Raw genomic sequence first — 24,589 nt, forward strand, 5'->3', positions numbered from 1 at the left:
AACAAGGTCGTATAATTAATAGTGACATGGAAATATGTCCATGATATATTATTAAGAGAAAATACAAAGTAGCAAACGGTATGTACAGTGTGTTCACATAAAAAAAAATAGTGATGTATGTAATTGCATCAAAAGAGGTAACAAAGGTTTTATTCAAACTGGTAGCAGTGGTTATCCCTGAGCAGAGGGATTGCCTGGATGGCTAAAAAGCTGAGGGGTCAGGAACTCCCTTCTTATCCATTTGATATACTTCCCCGTGGACCAGATTTTCCCCACATGCATTTACCTTTAAAAAATTTAACTTGAGGACACAAAATAAAACGATCTCACGTTAACTTTCTTCTATCAGAAGGAAGAGGAGGAAATGAATCATAGCCAAACAGACATCGATGATTTTCATTTCCAGTGTGCACTGTCAAAATTCAGAGTTCCGTTGGGAGAATAATAGAGAAATCATACGTATAGATCGCAATATGCAAGCACATGCTTCTGAATCATCCTTGCTCTTGTTTTTATGTGCTCAAGGAGAAGCTCGAGACTTCTGAAAAGTCTCCATTTCAACTTTCTTATGGGCTCAGGGGATTTCCTACCACACCATCTCACTATGTTATTGTCCCGTCGGATTGAACACTACGTCTGCCTGCTTGGACTGCTGTTGCTTTGCTGGGCGTCGGGGGATGTGGCAGGAATGTTAGAACCCTCTGCAGCTGTGCTGCATGCCTTGGTTTCTTTCAGCTCCGACAGACCAGAGGAAGACACAGACCATGCAAATGCACACGTAGAGGAATGAACAAAGGGCACTTCTGGTACGGTCTCTGGTAAAGAGACCAACTTAACTTAAATGGGATGTTTGTCTTGGAGAGGCATGGAATGAGATTTAGAGGATAAATTTTTGTTATACAAGACAGGTGTACTTACAGTCATAGTACAGTGAAACATAGGCCAATCAGTAGGGTCGCATGCAGGAAACAGGAATTAGTATTTTAAGCAGAAAGGAATTTAATACAAGATATTATGGACTTACACAGTTTTGGAAGGACTGAAAGAACAGTTTCTGGGCCAGACTTTCCAGATTGGTTTCCAGAATACTACAGAGCTGAGCCACAAGGGGAGCTCCTGCTCTGAAGCAGCCACTACTACATGCTGGGACAACTGCCTCTCACATTAGAGAAGGAGAAGCTGAAGCTATGATCCAGGTATTAAAGTGAGACTGTGTGTTTTCATACCCAGAGCAGAGGCACAAGGACACGAGTGCAGCTGCGGGAAAGTCTCCGGTTCCTACATTGCCAGCAACAACAGCCAAGAGTGCTGGGGAAACAGTCGTTTCTTCATTCTGCCTTCCAAGTCTCTCCCAAGTACCAGAGGCACATAATTTGCATCCAGAATGAGAGCTGCAAGATAGTGGGGGATCGCGAAGATTGGGGGATCGAGTTGATCACTTTCCAGACCCTCCAAAACGAAGAAAAGTGGATTGAGAGTCAAAGTCTCCATCACATATAGAGAACTTCCAAGAAAGAATAAAATCGCCAATACCATGACCGTCCAGATAAAATAGCTGTTAATATGCTGTCACATATGTATTATTTTTTCTGAGTGTGCTCATCTGTCTATTTATCTATCAAACCATCTATCTATTTCATCTGTTCCATTGGAAGTAGTTACTATTTTTCTGGCTTGTTCAGCAGACCTTCCTACCCTTCTTCAGATAAAAACAGTATCCCTTTTCCTTTTAGGAAACTCTACCTCAATCCATCTATGTTTTTCTGGCCAATAAATCTTACTGCCTCCAACCCTAGCACCCCTAAGTCCCATTTATAAGTTATAGGAACCAGAAAGTTCTTTTCCTCCTCATTATTCACCTCAGTTTTTGTAAGTGATATCTGACAACTGATGTGTGATGTGTGCATGTGGTCGTGTATATCCTCAATGGACTAGGACAGACTTTGCAACCTGTGCTTTTCATGTATAAATATGGGAAGAGAGAGAGAGAAGAAAGAGGGGGGAGGGAGAGAGAGAAGGATTTATTACGAAGAATTGGCTCCCATGATGATGGAAGTTGAGAATTTCCTAGATCTGTGATTTCTTAACTGTAGACCTTTGTAGAGTTCGTGGTATAACTCAGTCCCAGTCTGAAGGCCTAAGAACTGGGGGCCAATGGTTTAAATCCCAGTCTGAGGACCAGAGAAGATAAAATGAGATGCCCCAAACTCAAGCAGGCAGGCAGAAAGCAGAAAGAGGTGAATTCCTCCTTCCTCCCTCTTTTATTCCATCCAGGCCCCTCAACAGATTGGATGATGCCCATCCTCCCTGGAGAGGCCAATCGACTTTACTGAGTCCACTGATTCAAATGCTACTGTCATCTGAAAACATCTTCGCAGACACATCCAGAGATATCCTTGAGATATTTCTGTTCGTTAATTGTACTGAGGAAAATCTAGCACTTCAATGTAATGATATGAATTGCTTTATGAATATTGCCAATGTTAAGATTCAGCAGCAAAAAATATTACGTGTTGTTTTCATTTTCCTGATTTACATTTTCCCACTATTTAAATCATCTTTTCTCAACAGTTAGTCCGCGTGTTGTGGGGACTTTTTATCAGTCTTTTACCCCTGTGCCTTTCTGTGCCCCTCACGGGACAAGATTCAACTCCTTTGTGGCTCTGTCCTCTTTCCCTCGTCCCCACGCTTGACACTTCTGATGTCCTGAAGCATCATTGGTTTTATGGGAAATACTAGCACATATGAAATAGTGTATAAGGAAACAGCAAATGTAAAGGGTTTAGCATCAGACAAACTTGGGTTTGAAGACCAGCCCCATCTCTTATTAATTGAATAATCCTGGGAAGATCTCTGAATCTCAAGAGTTATTCGTAAGGATTTTTACAACCAGAGATAATATATAAAAGCAAGGTGTGTAGCACACAAGAGGTTAACATTGAAAAGATGGATTATCAGTATGACCGTATCCATTTTCTGCAGTCCGATGTATAAGACATTAGTGAAGGCGTTCGCTGTACATTGTTATAGCATTCCTACTGCCATCGTGTTCTGTCTTACAAGGACAATTGCTATTCGCAGTGCTGAGCGGTTTTTTTACATAAGGATTTATAGAATGTGCTTATTTGAGATGAAATAAGGCTGGCGATTCAGGTTCAGGATTGTTTCCTGGAGTAGATGATCCCAAGAAAAGTCAAGCTTCACAGAGAAGTTTCTATTGTGTGGTGGTGATTTCAGCCCAGCCTGTTCCTTCACACAGACAATGGCAAAGTGTGTTGTGTGGGCACGGATATCGACTGAGGACTGTCTGTGCTGTGATAAATGCTGTTTTAGATGTCTATCCTAAAGCCTTCTATTTTAGCAGATATCCCATCAAGTCAGCAGCATTCTTTGTGGTGCAGTCGGAATAGTTTTCAGCTGTGTCCCTCTTTCTTCTTTAACATTTCTCACCATGGGTTCCTCAGGGTTGCACGGCCCATACAAAACAAGGTTTACATCGCCCGTGCCTCATTTCTCTCCACATGCAAGCTTCAACCAAAAATGGGCCGCGCTGTGCTCCAGGATCCTGCAGAAAAAGCACTGGTGGGATTCACCTGCTTCCTGTGGGTGTCTCAGCTCTGCAGCCGCTTTGTCACCTCTGCCTTATATTGCAGCCCAAACACGGTGAGAGGAAATTAGAGCAGACGTATTGCATAGAGTAGCTGAAGATGATCTCTCATGGGAGAGTAACCAAAGGGCTCCTTCTATAAGCAGGATTGCAATTTTAGACTGCGTACTGCAGTTTGCAAAGGTACGAATACTAACTATCCCCTTTGGATTAGACTCAAATTGTTTCCAAACTTCTGACTTTTTCTGTTTATTTTTTGAGAAAAAGGTGGAAAGAACAAGGCTAGCATGTACACTGCCATGCCTTTCTCTACTCCTGCTCAGTGCTGAGGGAGGCAGACTTGTTTGGCTGCACATCTAAATGGATCTCTTCCTTTATTGCTAACAGGATTCCAAATGAGCTTGGGTGGTAGGGTGCCCAGCTTCGTGTATTTTTTGGGTCTGAAAGTTGGAGACCAATGATATGTAGGGTAAGTCTGAGGGGATGTCCTGGGAATAATTTGCCTTCCTGGGTAAAGCTATGTAACAGAAACCGATTTTGTCCATGCTGCTTTTTTGCCTTTCTCTTTTTTCTTTTCTTTCTTTCTTTCTTTCTTTCTTTCTTTCTTTCTTTCTTTCTTTCTTTCTTTCTTTTCTTTTCTTTTCTTTTCTTTTCTTTTTTCTTTTCTTTTTTCTTTCTTTCTTTTTCTTCCTTTCTTTCTTTTTCTTCCTTCCTTCCTTCCTTCCTTCCTTCCTTCCTTCCTTCCTTCTTTTCTTTCTTTCTTTCTTTCTTTCTTTCTTTCTTTCTTTCTTTCTTTCTTTCTTTCTTTCTTTCTTTCTTTCTTTCTTTCTTTCTTTTTCCCCCTTCCTCCCTCCCCCCCTTCCTTCCTTCCTTCCTTCCTTCCTTCCTTCCTTCCTTCCTTCCTCTTCTTTCTTTCTTGTCAGAGTCAAAACTTTTTTAAATTAATTTTAATTACAGCATAGTTAACAAGCAACGACATACAGTTATTCAACAATTCCATATATTACTTATTTCTCTCAAGTTAAGTGCACTCTTAATCCCCTTCACCTATTTCAACCATTTTTCCCCCACCACCCGGGTCTCTGATAACTCTCTGTTTGCTATAGAGTCATGTTTTTTGGTTTGTCTCCCTGCTTTTCCATAATTCATTTGTTTTGCTTCTGAAATTCCATGAAAGAATGAAATCATATGGTATTTGTCTTTCTTTGACTGACTTACTTTGCTTAGAATTATACAGTCTAGGTCAATCCATGTAGTTGATATGGCAAGATTTTATTTCTTTCTATGGCTGAGTAATATTCTACTGTGTGTGTGTGTGTGTGTGTGTGTGTGTGTGTGTGTGTGTGTATGTCTGTGTACACACCTCTTCTTTATCCATTCATCTATCAATGGACACAGGCTGCTTACATAATTTGGCTATGGAAAATAATGCTGCTATAAACCTAGGGGTGCATTCATCCCTTCAAATTAGTGTTTTTGTATTCTTTGGGTAAATACCCAGTAGTGCAATTACTGGATCTTAGGGTAGTTCTATTTTTAACTTTTTGAGGAACCTCCACACTGTTTTCCACAGTGGCTGAACCAGTTTGAATTCCCAGACAGTGCATCAGGGTTCCTTTTTCTCTACATCCTCACCAACACTTGCTGTTTCTTGAGTTTTTGATTTTAGCCATTCTGACAGGTGTGAGGTGATATCTCATTGTACTTTTGATTTGCATTTCCTTGAAGATGAGTGACGTTGAACATCTTTTCATGTATCCATTGGCCATCTGTATGTCTTTGGAGAAATGTCAGTTCATGTCTTCTGCCAATTTTTTACTTGTATTATTTGGAGGTTTGGGATGTTGTGTTGTATAAGTTCTTTATATATTTTGGATACTAACCCTTTATCTGATGTGTTATTTGTAAATATCTTCTACCATTCTGTAGGTTGTATTTTAGTTTTGTTGGTTGTATCCTTCACTGTGCAGAAGTTTTTATTTTGATGTAGTCTCAATAGTTTATTTTTGCTTCTATTTCCCTTGCCTCAGGAGACATTATCTAGAAAGATGTTGTAATGGCAATGTCAGAGAAATTACTCCCTGTGCTCTCTTTTAGGATTTTTATGGTTTCAGATCTCACAATTAGGTCCTTACTCCATTTTCAGTTTATTTTTGTGAGTGGTGTTAGAAAGTGGTCTAGTTTCATTCTTTTGCATGTAGCTATCCATTTTTTCCAACACCAGTTGTGGAAGGGATTGTCTTTTTCCCACTGGATATTCTTTTCTCTTTTGTTGAAAATTAATTGACCATATATGGTGGGTTTATTTCTGGACTTTCTATTCTGTTCCATTGATCTATGTGTCTGTTTTTGTGCTAATACCATACTATTTTGGTTACTGTAGCCTTTTAACGTAACTTGAAATCTAAAATTCTGATATCTCCATTTTTGTTTTTCTTTTTCAAGATTGTGTTGGCTCTTTTGTGGTTCCAAACAAATTTTAGGATTGTTTATTCTAGTTCTGTGAAAAATGTTGTTGGTATTTTGATTCGATTGTATTAAATGTGTAGATTGCATTGGGTAGTATAGACATTTTCATATTTGCTCTTCCAATCCATGAGTATAGAATGTCTTTTCATTTCTTTGTCTTGTCTTCAATTTTTCGTCAGTGTTTTTAGAGTATAGGTCTTAAGTTGGTTAAGTTTATTCTAGGTGATTTTATTCTTTTCAGTGCAATTGTAAATGGGATTTTTTTCTTAACTTCATTTCTGCTGCTTGATTATTAGTGTATAGAAATGGAACAGTTTTATTCTGTTCTAGATCAATTCTAGTAGTTTTGTGGTAGAATCTTTTGGTTTGTATGTATACAGAATCATATCATCTGCAAATAGGGAAAGTTTTACTTCTTCCTTACCAATCTGGATGCCTTTTATTCCTTTTCCTCATCTGGTTACTGTGGCTAGGACTTCCAGTACCATGTTGAATAAAAGTGGTGAGAGTGGACATCCATGCCTAGTTCCTGATTTGGGGGGAAAAGCTCTCATTTTTCCCCATTGAATATGATGTTAGCTGTGGGTTTTTCATGAATCCTTAGGGTTGTTTCTTCTAAATCTACTTCGTTGAGGGTTTTTTTATCATGAATAGATGTTGTACTTTGTCAAATGCTTTTTCTGCATCTATCAAAATGACCGTATGGTTTTTATCTTTTCTTTTATTGATGTGGTGTCTCATGTTGATTGATATGCAAATATTGAACTACTCTTGCATCCCAGGAATAAATCCCACTTGATCACTCTGAATGATTTTTTTAAATGTATTGTTGGATTCAGTTTGCTCAGATTTGTTGAGGATGTTTGCATTTATATTCATCAGAGATGTTGTCCTGTAGTTCTCTTTTTTTGTGGTGTCTTTACCTGGTTTTGGCTTCAAGGTAGTGCTGGCCTCATAGAATTTGGGTTTTCTTTCCTTTTCTATTTTTTGGAAAAGTTTGAAAAGAATTGGTATTAACTCTTTAAATGTTTGGTGGAATTCACCTGTGAAGCCATCTGGCCTTAGACTTTTGGTTGTTGGGTGTTTTAGATTGCTGATTCATTTTCAGTGCTGATATTCAGTCTGTTCAAATTTTCTATTTCTTCCTGCTTCGGTTTTGATACGTTATGTATTTCTAGGTATTTATCCATTTCTTCTAGGTTGTCCAATTTTTTGGCATGTAATTTTTCATAATATTCTCTTACAATCACTTGTATTTCTCTGTGTTGGTTGTCATTTCTGATTTGTTTGTTTGAGCCCTCTCTCTCTCTCTCTCTCTTTTTTTCTTTTTTTCTTTTTTCTTTTTTTTTTTGATTCTGGCTATAGGTTTATCAGTTTTGTTGATTTTTTCAAAGAACAGGCTCATGGTTTCTTTGGTCTGTTCTGCTGGCTTGTGGTTGTTGTTGTGGTTTTAGTTTTAACAAGGTGCGTGCCTGTCCTCAGCTGCAGCGGCTAGAATGAGGTTTTGAAAAGTGTGCGGGTCGGAAGCTATGATGTTTGCAAGATTTATGAGCATCTTCTGAGAGAGGGGTCTCATAGAGCTGGGACTGAGGCAAGTGTGAGTGGACAGGGTGGATCCATGGGGAGGCGGGGGTGGGGTGGGGGTGGGGTGGTAGCAAGTCAGGTAGTGAGCATCAGTACCACGCTGGTTTTTACAGGTTGCAGTGTGTTTATGCCTTGGGGTGGGGGAGGGAAACGGTACCTGCCAGCTCCTTTGTTCCTGAAGAGTCCCCCAGGGATCTCTGTCCCTCTGGGACATGATCTGAGATTAGTAAATAACTCTTCTTCCTGTATGTCTCAGACATATTTCAAACTGCTGCTTCTATGCTTCTATATCTCCATAGACTATTTGTTGTGCTGTCTCTTTAAGGGCAGGGACTCAGGTTCCTATATGCCCTTCCCGCTCTTCCAGAAGCAAGCTTGATCATTTTTAACATTCCAGATTTTAAGTCACTCTGGTTGTAAGAACTTAAGAAATTCAGCCCCTCTAGTTTTCAAAGCCAAATGTTATGGAGATTCATCTTCCCTGTGTGGGCTCCCCAGTGTGATCCTCTTTTTCTCTCCCTTCTCCATGCCTGCGGGTCCCTCCCTCTAGTGGACAGTCCCACAGTCTGTTTAGCTCCCCACTGCGTCTCTGCCCTTCCTACCCTCTTTGATGGGACCTCTTCTCTATATTTAGTTGTGGAGTTTGTTCTGCTAGTGTTTGGCTTATTTTCTGGGTTATTTACACTGATGTGAATGTTGTCTAGTTATATCCTTGGGATGATATGGGCTTAGGGTCCTCCTACTCTGTCATCTTCCCAGCCACCAATTCACCCATGCTTCTTTTTTCTGCTTGAAAGGCTATTGTGCCCCAAGCCATGGCGGCAACCTTCCTGTCCTGTTGGGATTCATTGCCAACACAGGGATGGCAGAGAGAAAATTTGGAAAGAGTTTGGATCTTTGATGACAATGCTGAATGTCTGCTCCAACACTAGCACCCCCTACCTCTAGACTTCTGATTTGGTATGATAGAAAGTGCCAGTGTTGTTTTAACTGGTTTTAGTTGGAGATTTTGTTCTTTCAGGGGCAGGCCTTCTCACTGATGAACATGGTATTTGATACCCTTTTTGATTTTTGGAGCAGGCTTGGTCATCATTTCCCTGAATTTGTGCCTGGGTGTAGTAGAATAAAACTCAGTGAGGAGGGATGGGCATCTGAGGCATCCAGATGAGGAAAAAGTATTCACATGAGTGCAAGTGAATTTCCAAGAAGCTTAGAGATTCAGAGCCAAGGAAAATCCTAACATCCTCGTACACCCGAAGCTGAAAATAAAACATAAAACACAAAAGATCAGAAGTCCCTGGATGGGACAGCAGAAGTAAGAGTATGGGTCAAGTGAGATAATTAAGTGTATTTCCGTGAAAAAGATAGGATGCCCAAGGGTAGTAGTTACTGGATGCTTTCTTGCCCCCTAAGGAGTGTGTGATCCTGGCTTAAAAGCACAACTTCAGAGAGATAAATGTGTCTTCTTTCTAACATCCCAGCATCTTTTCAATTCCCCTTTCCCTAAGCTCTGAACTACAGAAGGCATCTTGTGTTAAGAAGCAGATTTGTAGGTTTCTGAATGAAAAGTTCTGCTATGTGATTTTCTACAGAATAGCTCTTATTCTAAAATCACCAACCAAAGCAACATTCTGTTCAGAAACTGGTAAAAATGTGATTAAGGAATGTTCATATTCTGCGCTTCATATAGTCAAATTAAGAAGCCTTTCCCAAGAGCCTTTTATGAGTTTGGCACTGGACCAGGTACCATCTTTCCAGGATAACAGCGCCATATTGTACAGGAACCTTATAAAATTCACACCAAAATATAGCAAAGGGCACACTTTCTTTTTCTGTCAAGCTAGCTTTTCCCTTTAAAGGCAATCTTTATCTATCAGAATCAGTAGCATGTGTTTCTCTAATACAATACAAAATACCTACCTGTGCTGTTTCTCTTCCAACAAGTAGATGTCAGTAAGGGGTTGGCCAGTCTCTCTAGAGGACAGAGCAAAAACACTCACCTGGAAACAAATTATATATATATTTCCTAGTCATTTGTCAAGGCTTCCTGAAGCATCTGGATTTATGCATTAGCTACTGTATCAGTCAGGACTATTAAGTACAAGCAACAGTAGTAACTAACTACTCTAAGCAGAAGATTTATTGAGAGCTTACTGGCAACTGTCAGAATCTCTGAAAATGGTACAAAACCAAGGGTAGAAACTATGTAGCCAATAACAGTTCCCCAAATGACACTGGAAGAACTGGTCTAGATACCACAGCACTGACTTGGTCATAGTTAAAAAGATGATTATAGGAAGGTGTTTGTTAAAATACAACTGCAAAGTATTGTACAGATATCATTCTTCTTGTCTGTCCTTTGCATCTGCCTGAAGATTATATTTTCTGTATTTCTACTTTAAGTAAAATCCCATCTCCACAAAAATTTTGATATAATGAGACCCAAGCTTCACACAGTGCTGTATTTATCAAAACAATACTTAATAGATGTTCAAATACTTAATGCAGTAATGAGTTCGGATAGATTCTCCAGTTTGTTAAAATAGTATTTATCATATTAATTTATACATCTATTTTACTTTCAACCATAAAACACACACACCCACTCTGCAGACACCATCAACACTGTTCCGTGGCACTGTCTTTAGATCTGCAGTGTAGCTTACCAGTGGTGGAACCTTTCTGCCAATGGCACCCTCTGCAGAATAGACTCAATGGAGTTACAGGGTTTTGCACTGCTAATACATGATTCAAAATCTAGGATGCTTATATGTGATTGGAGGAGAATGGGTTATGTCCCTGAGCCTCAACTGCAAGAAAGCCCAGGAAAACAAGCATTTGAAATTTTCTCTTGTTATAAAAGAAAATGGGATTTGTCTCATTAGGTAAGGATCTCCTAAACCAGTGATTTAGGGAGGCATTTTGTCATGCCTGTAGACATTTCTTTTTATGGTTTATACTTTGGCTTGTAAGGCATCTGGTATTTTTTCCAGTCAAAATCTAACACCAGTAAAGAACTGAGTGTTTGTCACTTTGAGGGTTCTAATTGAGAATATGCCCCTACTGTGGCCACAACTTGGATTTGAACCAAGTCTACCTGACTGTAAAGTTTATGACTTTTCACTGGAATAGTTTATAGTATTTTACATGTACGTAGGCTGCTGGAAATCTTTTTGGGTACCATAGTTTGTTCCTGGATTGCTAACTTCTCAAATCTTTCATTGCCAGTCCATATCCTGTTTTATGCAATGAAGTGAATGAGGTAGTTGTTCTCCTTAAAACATAGGAAGAAAGAAGCACTTGGAGAATGACTGATACTCAGAAAGCATAAGTGTACTTCTGTACTTCTGAGTCTAAGCCAGGGTAGAGCCTGCTAATTATCCAGTCTCTGGCGCTGGTCTAGTATTCCTGATTTCAAATCCTGACTTTTCAGGTTGTTAACTGGGTAGACTTGATCAAATTACCTATCTTCTTTCTGTCTCCTTTTGCTCATCTATGACGTGTAGATAATTATTCCTCTCACAGAGTCTGCTGTGAAAATTAAATTAATTAATGCATGGGAAGCACTCAGAATAGTGCCTAGGATGTGATAAATACTCAAAGAATGTTGATTATTATTATTTTCTTAAAGTCTTGATTTTCATCTTTTTTTTGATAGTGTAAATCTCTCTTCAAATAGAATCTTCATTGAAAGCCCAAAATGGAAAACGAGTAAGAGCAGAGCTGCTTTGGGAGGTAAGATGGGAGGGAGTCCTCATTTCACTCAGTCTCAGGTCTCCTTTAAGGCATGTCCTACAGATGATAATAGTTTGGATTTGTCAAACTTTTACCCTGTACAAGGTTCTGTGCTCAGTTTGCTTGCATTTTTCCAATGACGCTGTGGGGTAGGTATTGTCTCCATATACAGATTTGCTTGCATATGGGTGATGAAACTGGGGCTTCTTGAATGTCAGTAACCTGCCAAGAGTCACACGTCCAGTAACTGTCAAAGTCAAGACTGCAGCTGCCTGATGGCCCTGAATCGAATGTTCTTAACCATCTCATTGCATTGCCTATCCTGGTAGTTCAGGTGCCTGGTTTTAAAACCACTGCTATAGATGAATCAGGTCGTTCTTGCATCTTGCAATGATGAAATATTGGTTGGTTTCCTGGATTTTACCCAGGAATCAATTTGAAGAACACTTATTTTTTTTAATGTGAGTTTGGAAATCTCTACAGTATTAAATTATGTGAGATATGAATTCAAAGAAGCTGAATCCACTGGGATGAGTATAACTATTAGGCATGGAAGTGAAACAAACACTGTGCATGATTATAAAAGATATCTAATTAACAAAGAAGCAATAAAAGGCTCAGTTTAGAGGAGTAAAATTTTATTGAAGCCTATTTTGGGGTGGTCAGTGTTTAGCATCACAGGAAGCTACTGGAAACTTTTGTGTGGGGAAATTTCTGCTTGTCTGAAAGCCAGAACCTTTGTGATATCTGGTGATGGGCAACCTCCTACTCAGAGTAAATGTTTTCATGGTAGTTCCCTTGGTAATCATTTATCTCCTTTCTGTAATGAATCCTTCAGCAAGAAGGGACTCCCTTATTCTTAGGTGTTGCCATCTTGTATTCTTTTTCCTACTGATACCTGGAAACTTGTTGGGGAAGGCATTGTTTTTCCTTTATTCCTCCTTCCTCACTGAGGTGGCAGGAAAGAAACTTTCAGACTTCCTGCATCATAAAGAGCACAAAGTGTATGGCCATCTCCCATCTCCCTGACCCGGGCCTAAAGGGAGAATTGGAAGAAATTGTAGGGAGAAATTGTTGCAGGACCATGGACAGAGTCAAATAAGCTATTCATTGTGGTAGGAGAAAAGCTCTTTTATTAAGGGACACAACTTACTTGAAAGGAGATAGCTAATGGAATCAGTGCCATGATTTTACTGTCCTTTGGCAACTGCTGGGGGATACCCTTTGGGTAAATCCACGTGGAAGCCAGAAACTACCCAAAGCTGTTGATGTAGCTCATGCAAATCCGTCTCTGAAGGCAGCAGTCAAGAAGGAGATGGGTAAAAAGTAGACTGAATGAAGGCATGTGTGCATATGCACACCATACACACTTAATGAAAATCCACTTCATGCCAGTTATTAGTGCAAAACTCACTCCTTGGCTACAATAAAGGAATTTTTTTATTGTCAGTGGAGCTGGCCTTGGCAAAAAGTTTCTTGCATTTCATTGCAATTAGTTATAACTCTAAATCAGCCAGGTAGAAAAAATTGAAAAGTAAGCTAATTTACTTCTCAAAGTTTGCAAATAATTGTATCAGATGCAATTGCAGAACAAAAATCTGAGTAGTCTCCCAGGAGAGACAATTTTTGTAATAACATAATTAAAGCTGGAAGTCATAGGTACTGGAGCAAATATCCCTCTCGTCCTTCAGCATGGATGCTTTTCAGGCCAACCTATACCCTTTGCATAGATTGGGTACATTTTATTCCACATATTTTAGTGATCTGCAGTGGGTCTAGCTGTATAGTGAACCAATGAATTTTTATCGTGGAGAATAGTCCAGCTAATTTAACTGCGCTTCCAAGAGAATTCAAACATATAGTCCCTAAGGCTGGGGAAAAATGTGTTCCTTCCTGGATATCATGTATATCTAGCTGTAGGTTCGCAATGAAGGAGATTTTCAAGGTTCCTGCTAAAGGGACCTAAGTTTCAAAAGTTATGTAATTATAGTGAATTCAGCTTCACTGTCCCTGAAGCTTTTAACATTTTCCAGTTTTTAAAATGGTCCTTAATGGATGTGCGTGGAACTTGTTATATGGATTATGAGGGAACCTTGCCCCTGAGTTTGAGGGTGTGGGGGATAATTTGGTGACTTGTTTGTTGCGGTGACTGTAATGTAAGTCATCAGCTTCCCTGAAACCACGCCCTCCCTGGTCAACTCTTGGAGGGGGACTGAACCAACGGGAATTCTCAAAGGACTTTCAGATCTGCCTTCCAGCTCAGACTCCCAGCTCTTAGGTAATATGGACGTCCCACCTGACTCCAGTCCCTGAAGGACACAACCCTGCTCATTACAACCAATAGCACTATATCTGGTCAGAAACAGGAAAAGGACTCTTTGACCCAGAGGAGCTGATCTATCAGAGAAGTTCAAATAAGAAGTACAAGGTATTTGTTACAATAGCACCCCAACGTCTCAGAACCAACTTTCTTAGTCTATTTGGGCTGTTATAGCAAAATACCATAGATTGGGTAGCTCAGAAACAACGGTGAGAAGTAACTGTGACAAAAATGTCTTTCTCACAGTTCTAGAGGCTGGAAGTCCGAGATAAAACACCTGATATGTTAAGTAATTATTTGTTAAGGTTTCAGTTATTTATAGCTAAATAAATTCTTAAATTTCCATGAGTCTCTTAAGATCACTTATTTTTTACTTTAAAAAGTCACATACTTTAAAAGGTCACATCGTGCACCCAAAATGGTCACTTCTACTAACTGTAAGAAATATTTCATTGATAAATATCAATGTAATTGACAATTTACATGAAAAAAATTATTTTTTTTGATGTTGAAGGCTATCTCCCTCTCCCAATTGATAAAAGATGACTACAGTAAAAGTCTTTGTTCACAAGCATATTTTGGAAATTTCATTGATATGTACCCCTTTATGAGTGAATAAAATGGTAATAACTGTAGAATTTACCAAAACAAAGTTAAAAATATCCAAGAAACAGTTAGATCCTTGATAAGAAAGTGAACAGAGACATAATCCTCGGGCATATGGGGACTGAGAGACAAAAATCTAAAAAAAAATCTAACATTGGCCATTGATTTGAGGGTTGCTCTTTTGGATATCCACGTGTTATGTACCTGGCCACTGTGGTATGTAATAAAATGAGGGACTAAAACCCATTGGACTGTATGGTCATTTGAGTGCTTTGGTTTTAATTAATTAGATATAAAAGTACATAATTTAATTATGACATGTTATTGACCTGAGCTTGTAACAGAAGCACCATTTCCCAAACAATATATTAAGAATAAAATAAATGATTAGAATATTTTGATCATTAGTGTATTTAAAATTATTTCTCCAAGCTTTATTTACATTTTAGTTTAATAGTGAACAGGTAAGGAAAGCAGGTCTATGCTGCACCTGCTAGGAAGTCTCAACTGTGTGCAGCCAAGACAAGTATTCAGGCTGCTGCCAAGAATGTGGGGATAGAAGTGATTCTCTTTGACTTTAAGTATAGTTTATACCTTTCATGTTGCCTTCTGTCTCCAAACATGAGTGTGTTCCACAGTTGGATATGCTTTCTCTGCAGTGACTACATTGTGAACGTCTATGCTATGGCTCCACGCCATCTTGATTCCGTTGTTTACCAAAGCTGTAACGTAAGGCTGCCTTTTGGGTTTTGCCCAATAGAAACTCCGGTATCACATTCTGGTATTTACTGGGATTCTAGTAACAACTGCCTAATGGCAATTGAATGCTTGAATGACAATATTATTTTATTCCTTTAAATGGATTCAGTTTTTCATCTTTTCATTGTTTTCATGTAAGGCAGGAGAACAAAGAGGGAGAGAGAGACAGAGACAGAGAGAGAGAGGGAGAGAAAAGTGAAATAATTAGGAGGGAGTGAGCCAGTTTTATTCCCTTATGAGCAAGCGAACTTGGGAAATGTCGGGAACAGAGCCTTGCTATCCTCATCTGAGAAGTGGAGAATTTCGTACTTACCTCAGAGTGGTGGTTTAGAAAAATTGGTATCATGTATTCGAGACAGAAAGCTCACAATGGGCACTCAAAAATTAATCATTTCCTTTCTGTCTCCTGTGAGGGGCCAAAACGCACACAAGTGGACGATACTTACCCTCCTTCGTTTCAGCTGCCTCAACTACAGGGGGTGTATTCTGGGTGAGTGAAAGTGACCCAGTGTTCACATGTGTCACCAGGAAGCATATAATCAGGCTCAGACTGTGAGGCTGTTTCCATTTTAGGCCTACAATTTCTGTTAAAACTTTACCATTTTTTGGTCTGCGTGACTAATATAACTTCTAGCAATACACATGATTGAAACATAATGAGAGAGAGAGAAATTGAGTATAAATGGGTATTTAGAGAGGATTCTGAGTCTCCATTGGGTTCTCATGTTCTGTCTTCATGAATACACACATATATTTAATTGCAGTCTCGTCTGCTCTATGTTTTAATCTTTTTATATCTCAAAGTTCGGCTACCCTTTATATATCACTTTCTACTTCCACATGTACAAAAGCCACTTCACAAAGCTCTGGAAATGCATACTCTTTCATTTTTCTTTCAGTTTATAGTATATTGAGATTGAGCTTGAATAAAAGTAGCTAAAATTGAATTTTATTCATTCATTCATTTATTTACTCAGGCCAGCTAGTCTTTTACTGACTACTTGATTGTGCTGTCAGACATGCTATTGACTGTATCCTATCACGGGCAAATGTTTTTTAAACTAAGTCAGTTATGTATAAATTACATTATTTAAGTTTTTACTAAAAATGACTGTTTTGCCTGTTGATATCCTATTAAGGCACTCATTTTTAAGAATTTATTTTAAAGAAAACTATTGTAATGACCACGGTTTTCAAGATAGAAAATAACTTAGTGTATGCAAGTTTACAAATTAGTCAGCCATATATGCTCTAAATTGAAGTGCTTTCTTTTATCATTGAAAATAGAAATATAGCAAATTGAATAATGTTTTTGAAAAGAAGAAAAAAGCTTCCATAATTTTGCTCTCCTGATGACATTCTCACTTTTGTAGAAGAAAGTTGATTTCCAATCCACATACATATGCATATTTTAAATAGTTGCAGTCATCATGTCTACGGCATTTCTGATTTTGAAATTTTATTATACTTTCTCCTGGGTCTTAAGAGACTTCATAATTATGAATGATTATGTTATATTATACTCTGTTGATTTAGCATATCAACTCTTTATTATCAGACATTTATATGGCTTTTAGTTTTAGTTCATCCCTCCCTCACTCCCCCCTTCCTCCCTTCCATCTATTAATTAATTAATTAGTTAATTAATTAAATTTTGCAGTTTATACCTTTAGAAGTCATTGAGAAATGAAATACTTGTACTTTTTTTTTTAATGCTTCATGTTATTTTATTCCCATAAGCTTTTATTCTGCTTTAACAGAATACCATAAACTGGGAAGCTTATAAACAACAGAAATTTATTTCTTATAGTTATGGAGGCTGGGAAGTCCAAGATCAAGGAACTGGCAGAGTTAGTGTTGGCTGAGGACCTGCTTCTTGGCTGGTAAGCGGCCACCTTGTTGCTGTGTCCTCACTTGGCAGAAGGGAGTGAAGAGAGCTCTCTGGGATCTCTGTTATAAGGACACTAATCCCATTCATGACAACTCCACCCTCAGGACCAATTACCCCCCAAAAGGTCCCATCTTGGAATACCATCACTTGGGGATTTGATTTCAACATATAAATTTGGGGAGGGAACACAAACATTCCTCCTATAGCATCTTATGAATAAGTCCTATGAGTGGAATTACAGCATCAAAGAGTTTGAATGCCTCCATGGTTCTTTCTGTCTTTTGCCATATTTTTTTTTTCTAAATTAGGAATAGTGCTTTCGAAAAACTTCTAAGTTTGAAGAAGGCAGTGAATATACAGAAATAATCTTGGCTTTCACATCAGTAAGTAAGAAACTCATGAAATGCTGGTCTTTGCACCTGAATGTTATCACAATTTTTATTCATATTGTTAATGTTATTGTTATTTTTATGTTAATTTTAACATTTAAAAGAAGATTTAAGTCCTGAAGGCATTCACAGTAGTTAGGCAACATCTCTGTGGAATGATTCACAAATTAGGAACAAAAAATTCCCTTCTCTAAACAGATGTACTTTCAATACATTACTATAGATTATATTATCTCCTTTTCCAATGGTTTTAAGTTTTGTTTTTAGAAATTTATGCACAGTAAAAGTGATCTGTTTTGGTCATACAGTTCTAGAAATTTCACTATATACACAAGTGGGGAGGGTGGAGATTTGTATAACTACAACCACTATCAGGATACAGGGAAATTCCACCCCCTCCCCGAAGGTCCTCGTGCCTTGTGCTATCGCTTTTTATTTACCAACTTTTTATTTTCCTGCCAACTTTAATTCCAGATGATGACTGAGGTGTTCTCTGGCACTGCAGCTTTGTTAGCTCAAGAATGTCATAAAAATGTAATTGTCTAAAGTGTAAAATTTGAGACTGACTTCTTTTATTCAGGATTAGATTTCCTGTTTTTTTCCTTTCTGTTTCATTTTTCTATATCCCCTTTCTTTTTCTTTCAATTTGAACATCTTTAATATCACATTTAAATTTGTCAGTAGTATATTTGATATGTATTTCGACACAGCTTTTTTTTTTTTTTGAGAGAGAGAAAGAGGGCACACACTCCTTTTTTTTTTCTCCCTGTGTTTCGCTCACCTAATTTCTATTCATCTATCTTCAAGCTCACTATTTCCTCTGTAATGTCCATTCTGCTATTGAGATCACTGAATGAGTTTCTAGTTCATTACTGTATTTAGTATTCTAAAATTCTCATTTCACCCTTTATATCCTACATTTATTGCTGATATTTTCTGTTCTTCCAGTTATTTCAAGGGCTTTTACCTTTAATTCTTAGAGAATTTTTATAAAACCTACTTTAAAGTCTTTTTGTGATCGTTTTAATATTGATGTCATCCAGACAGACATTGATGTAATTTTCCTGGCTCTTGGGATGGCAAGTGATTTTGAGTTGTATCTCAGGCATTTAAAATATGACATGGAACTTGGGTTTTTGTTTATATCCCATGTTTTAGCAGGTAATTGACCCAGTTGGATTCAGGCTACATGTTCTAATCAGCTTTCTGTGAGTTGTAGTGTCAGTGTCACTTATATTTTCAAAGCTTTAGTGATATTATTCTCATCTGTCTCCTGTATGCACACCGCCTAACACCTGGTTAGAATCTTGGCAGTGATCTATCCTGTAATTCAATTCTTTTTTTTTTTTAAAGATTTTATTTATTTATTTGACAGAGATAGAGACAGCCAGCGAGAGAGGGAACACAAGCAGGGGTAGTGGGAGAGGAAGAAGCAGGCTCATAGCGGAGGAGCCTGATGTGGGGCTCGATCCCATAACGGCAGGATCACGCCCTGAGCCGAAGGCAGACGCTTAACCGCTGTGCCACCCAGGCGCCCCTGTAATTCAATTCTTAATATCTTTGATATGTTATTTAGTATCTGACCCATGAATGCACACCTCGCAACCTTATGGGGTGCTTTCCTGAACTCCTCTCTCTCAGTGATCTCTCCAGTCCTTTCTGTTTCTCTGGGCTTCCCTTCTCTGTCGTCTAGCCAGAAATCTGGGCTTTACCTTACTCAAGCTGTACGCTTTCCATAGCTACACCCACTGTTCAGGGTCAAACAACAGGAAGACAGAGAGAAATGGGGACTTGTCCTACCCCGTTAGGACTTCCAATCAAGGAGAAAATTTCCTTTTCCTTTAAGATTTAATCCTGTGGGCCCTATTGTCACCATTGTTGCTGCAGGATTGCTTGGGAGTTGGGAGACACTAGAGGATGAGAAAAGAAACAAACAAACAAAAAAACCAAATAAGGGATTCTTACCCCCACACCTCTGCCTGTACAGCCCCTTTCCCCATGCAGCATGAAGAAGCCCTGTTCCAGCTCACAGAGTCAGACCCAGAGAGTGTCTTGTGGAGCTCTCACTATCCACATCATTGCTGGGTTCCATGTTTAAGATTCTGTTGGGTTAGATTGGGGATAGACCAAAGGGGGAATAAAAAGTAAACTGCCTCAAGGTTCCATGGTACTTTATTTTTATTTTATTTTATTTTTTTAAAGATTTTATTTATTTATTTGACAGAGAGAGACAGCCAGCGGGAGAGGGAACACAAGCAGGGGGAGTGGGAGAAGAAGGAGCAGGCTCATAGCAGAAGAGCCTGATGTGGGGCTCGATCCCAGATCGCCGGGATCACGCCCTGAGCCGAAGGCAGACGCTTAACCGCTGTGCCACCCAGGCGCCCCTCCATGGTACTTTAAATACTGCTCTTCTTCCTCAGTCCACCTGCTACTGTTCCCTTTTCACAGTCCTCAAATAGCTGTTCCACACATTCTGTACATATTTTATAATGACAGTCAGTGTGAGTGATAGGGTGGGGCATGTTACACCATTTTACTTGGAACAGGAGCACGTGTTATCTCAGTAATTTTGATGTAAATAATCTTTCTGAAATAGATTTCTAGAGTGGACTGGTTAACTAAATTCATACCCATCAGATAAACTGCAGTTCTCTTTCTGCCAGAGAATAAAGCCATTGGTGCTGTTGTTCTTTATTCACATTGTAGTGATTCCAGAATGCCTGGACCTGAGGTAGCATTCCTTGTAGAGGTGTTCAAGACTTAATAAATAAACATAAAAATCTCCTTTATTTACATTAGTGCCTCATTAATAGCTCATTAATCTTTATCTACATGAGGGGTGACAAATTTCATCTCATGTTCTACTCAGCTCACCTAGTCGTGGCTACCTGGAATGTGGGTCTGAGAACAGGAGGACCCATGCTGCTGAGCAGGAAGGTGTGCTGGGACTGACTAGCTTGTCAGTCTTTCCATGAGGGGAGTTGTGGCATATGTACTCCACGTTCTCACCTTCTTGGGTCTACAGGACTTCGTGGTAGTCAACAGACACAACCTAGTGAAACGATAATAATAATGATTAATGATCATTGGTATTTTAGGGTTTTTTTTTTAAGACTTATTTATTAATTAGAGAAAGAGTGCAGTGGGGGGAGGCAGGGCAAAGAGAGAGGGAGAAACTTCAGCAGACTCCATGCTGAGCAGGAAGCTGGCTGTGGGGCTCGATGATCCCATGATCCTGAGATCAGACCTGAGCCAAAACCAATAATCAGGCACTTAACCAACGACACCACCCAGGTGCCCCTGAATTATTGGTACTTTGTAATCCCACTGAAAACGAAGCTCTGCTTGGTCATAGGAAAGGATGCCTTGATCACCAATAGGTCATTTGTTGTGCAAAAGTGTTGATAACTATTTCTGACATTCTTAGAGGTGTAACTTAATTACTTTGCCTTACTAGCTTAAGTTTAAATGAAGCCACATCAATGTTAGTGTCTAAATTGTATTTTATTAAGATTTATTTATTTAATTAATTAATTTGAGAGCAAGAGACAGAGGGAGAGGAGGAGGAGGAGTGGGAGGAGGGGGGAGAAAGAATCTCAAGCAGACTCCACACTGAGCATGGAGCCCAACTTGGGTCCCGATCCCATAAGCCTGAGATCATGACTCAGCCGAAACCAAGAGTCAAATGCTCAACCGATTGAGCCACCCTGGTGCCCCTAAATTTTAATAGTTCTTAGCTCTAACTTCACTCACTCCTGAGGACAGCACCTTTCAAGGCAGACTATAAGACCAAGTGGGAATGTTTAGGGAATCAGTGGAAGTCTATGTGATTCCCCAAATGATCAGAGGTGCCTCTGTCATTGGGTCGGTAGGTTTTAGGAATTCTAGAAGGTCTTTAATGTGAGGGCAGACCTGGTTAAAAAAGATTATTATTCTATTCAGCAGGACTCTAATACCCAGTGAAAGAAAATTTACAGACACCCTTAGGTTGGTGCAAGAGGTATTCATATGCCAGACACTTGTGAATAACCGTAGGTCCTACAGAATTTTTTTTTAATCATTTGCCTTCTGTCCCTGGAATAAGATTATAGCTTTCATGCTGTGAAGATACATAGCTTGTGCCACTGCTGCTGTTAAGAACATATTGTTTTGGAGGGCAAGAATGATTTGAGAGGCAGGAAGCTTGCTTAAGAGAAAAGACAAATTAATTAATCTATCAAATTATTTTTCTAAGATAGCATTAATGCAAACAGTTCTTGCATACGTAAGTAGAGTTTCACAGTAGTGCTGAATGTCCAATTTTTTGCTTCTGTTTGTGTTCCAATTTATGATTACTTACAATCTAATACAGTATTTACAACCATTGTACATGGAAACCAAGGAATATTTTGCAATATTAAGGAGTTCATATCACTCTTAAATTTGCGTATAGCTATAGAAACAATGCACATGCAATGATATATATCTGTCCTTTAGATTGGCAACAAGACAATGAACCCTATAATTGTGAATAGTTTTATTTTTTAGGAAATACTTAGTAAGATTTACTTTAAATTAAAAAAAAAATTTTACCTTTACTCAGTTTTTAAAAAAAATTTAATGTTATTAATTATAATTGGTGTATTATTTCAATTTTATCAGTTTGAATATTTTAGAAAACAACTTTTTATTTAGGTTTCCTTCTTCATAGTGATTTTCTTCTAAATTACTGGTTTTTCTAATTAAGTCATAGACTCTTGATTATCACTACATACTGAAGTACTAAAAATTTCCATTTATAGTGGAATCCCCCAAAGAAACAGAATGATGTGCTTGCTATGATGATGCAACTTCACAACTTTTCTCCTGTTTTGCATCTCTTCTGTCTCACCAGATTGTCACCCCAGAGCCTTTCTAACAAGGAAATTCTGGGGCCATCAGTAGACCCTGAACTATTTCAGGCACTGTAGCTGCTTCCCAAGGAGGCCAATTGTCAGGAATATTCTGATTTGAAAAAGCCAATAAGAAAGAAAATCATTTGAATTCCAGATCTCTGTTTGAGCTTTTGTGAAAAGTTTGGAAATAGATTTATGTATTTTTGGGTTTTGCAATATTTAAGTCGAGGAAAGTGAGGAAAATTCACTATAATAAACATTCGGTGAGCTCAGACACCATGTTGGTTCTGGGAACACACAGAGAAATCAGATTCCTTATCCCGACAGATCATATGATTTAGGTTCATGTATCTTAAATGTTCTGTCTAAAAAAAAAATTTTTTTTTTTTTTTGGTAGAGAAAAGTGAATGTGGGGCGCCTAGATGTTGCAGTTGGTTAAGCATCTGACTCTTGGTTTCGCTCAGTTCGTGATCTCAGGATCATGGGATTAAGCCCTGCATGGGCTCCACACTCAGCATGTTGTTTGCTTGAGTTTCTTTCTCCTTCTGCCCCCCACCAAGCACGCATGATCTCCCTCTCTAAAAAGATTTTTTTTATTTTTAAAAAGATTTTATATTTATTTTTAAAAAGATTTTATATTTATTTTTAAAAAGATTCGTTTATCTGAGAAGAGAGCGTGGGCAAGCGTGCACATATGGGAGGCGGGGCAGAGGGAGAGGGAGAAGCAGACTCCCTGCTGAGCAGAGAGCTAGACAGGGGGCTGAATCCCAGGACCTTGAGATCATGACCTGAGTTGAAGGCAGACGTTTAACTGACTGAGGCACCCAGGTGCCCCTAAATAAATCAATTAAAAAAAAAAAAAAGAAAAGAAAGAAAGAAAAAGAAATGTGTAACCCCGGAAGTCGTGGGGACAGGGGCTTCTCCAAAACGTCTATATATGGGGGGGCTTAGGGAAACAGTCCTAGCTGGAAAAAGGTTAGAAGATATTTCTTGTTTTCATTTCAGTTATGTGTTAAAGGCAATGAAAATAGCAGTTTCCTTTCATCTTTAACATATAATCTTTCTTAAATGGGAACATTATTTTTATTTTCTCTGTTTGAGGGTGAAGGGAAAGGGGCATTATGCCATTGTGGAAAGATCTCCAGTCCTCCTGAGTCATTCCTCAAGGCTACAATTTTCTGGGATGTGGTTTGAGTTGCCCCATCCATGGCACAGCTGTCCTTTGAAGTCTAGAATTTCACTTTAGAAGATCATGCAGATTTTTCATTCTACTTTAAAATATACTCGTTTTAATATAAAATTAACAGTTCTGAAATTTTCCAGAAAAATTTATTCTTCAGGTATATTCCAAGGTTTTGTTGTTGCTTCACATATCCTGTATCTTGTGGGGTATTTGGACACTAACTTGAGAAAGCCGAGCAGTGGGAACATGGAAATATGGAGGCTATTCAGTGATATAAGTAAATTTGAAATGATCTTTCTTTCCTTTATTAATCATATTGAAAAAAGTACTCTTATTAAAATTACTCTGATGTAAAAGAATCACAGAAAGTACTTGTTTCAGTGCTTTTCATTATTCATATTATACAAAATTTTGGTAACCACTCAAACACTTTTTTTCAAAGAAGCTTGGAAATAGTCTTGCCTCATACATTTTCTCCACTGCACTAAAATTTTAACCAATTAGCCTCATTTTCTGCCTAGACTAGTGATCTCATCTCATCTTCTGCATCTCAAGATTTATTAAAAAAAAAAAAGAAAGAAACTGACCTCTGAAGTTTTTTGACAAAATAAAGACAGAATAGAAATCATCAAAATTGACTTGGATCTCCCCAAACTTACTACACCTATATGTAGTACTCATAGGTACTTTCAAAGGATAGAGTCAAAACTCTTATGCCAAAACTATGTTATACAGATAATTCCCAATATTAATTATAAAATAAAAGGAATTTCTGTATCAGTGAATGTGGCCTTACTTCACTGAAAGCACATGATTATGTTCATCATTTTTGTCATGATTACGTGAAAGTTTATGGTTAAATTTTTGCACACAATTACTTTATCCTAGAAAAAAAGAAATTAATATCATTTTTCTCCACATCTCCCCGCCCCCAATTTTATACTTTTTTTTTTTATATCCATTGTTTAGGTCTGTCGTACTGTGTTTTTATTTTGAACATCAATCTCTTTTGGAATTGGGTTGGATAAAAATTACTTTATTGCTAATTAATTATCTAATTCTGCATATCATCTCACACGTTAACGCTTATGACATAAGAGGCACATGCACACAGGAAATCTGGCAGGACAGAAGGCAGCAGCCATTTCGGAAATAGACCCACCAAATCTGCC

At 38.4% G+C, this 24,589-nt stretch overlaps 1 protein-coding gene across 3 annotated transcripts in view; it reads left to right on the forward strand.

Annotated features, from left to right (window-relative positions):
* LOC148107839 (uncharacterized) overlaps positions 1 to 24,589 on the forward strand; it is a 190,460-nt gene that overhangs the window by 35,743 nt on the left and 130,128 nt on the right. Inside the window, exon 2 of one of the 3 annotated variants that reach the window (XM_087855353.1) lies at positions 11,319 to 20,896. The exons of the other annotated variants lie outside the window; for them this stretch is intronic. Within the exon in view, the coding sequence (XP_087711479.1) occupies positions 11,319 to 11,323 (5 nt within the window). The 3' untranslated portion in view covers positions 11,324 to 20,896. Of the gene's footprint in view, positions 1 to 11,318; positions 20,897 to 24,589 lie in introns of those variants that run through there. 3 annotated transcript variants of the gene reach the window in all.

The sequence above is a fragment of the Ursus americanus genome, chromosome 24 (assembly GCF_024610735.1).
Source record: "Ursus americanus isolate L20-20 chromosome 24, mUrsAme1.1.p, whole genome shotgun sequence".
Lineage (NCBI taxonomy): Eukaryota > Metazoa > Chordata > Mammalia > Carnivora > Ursidae > Ursus > Ursus americanus.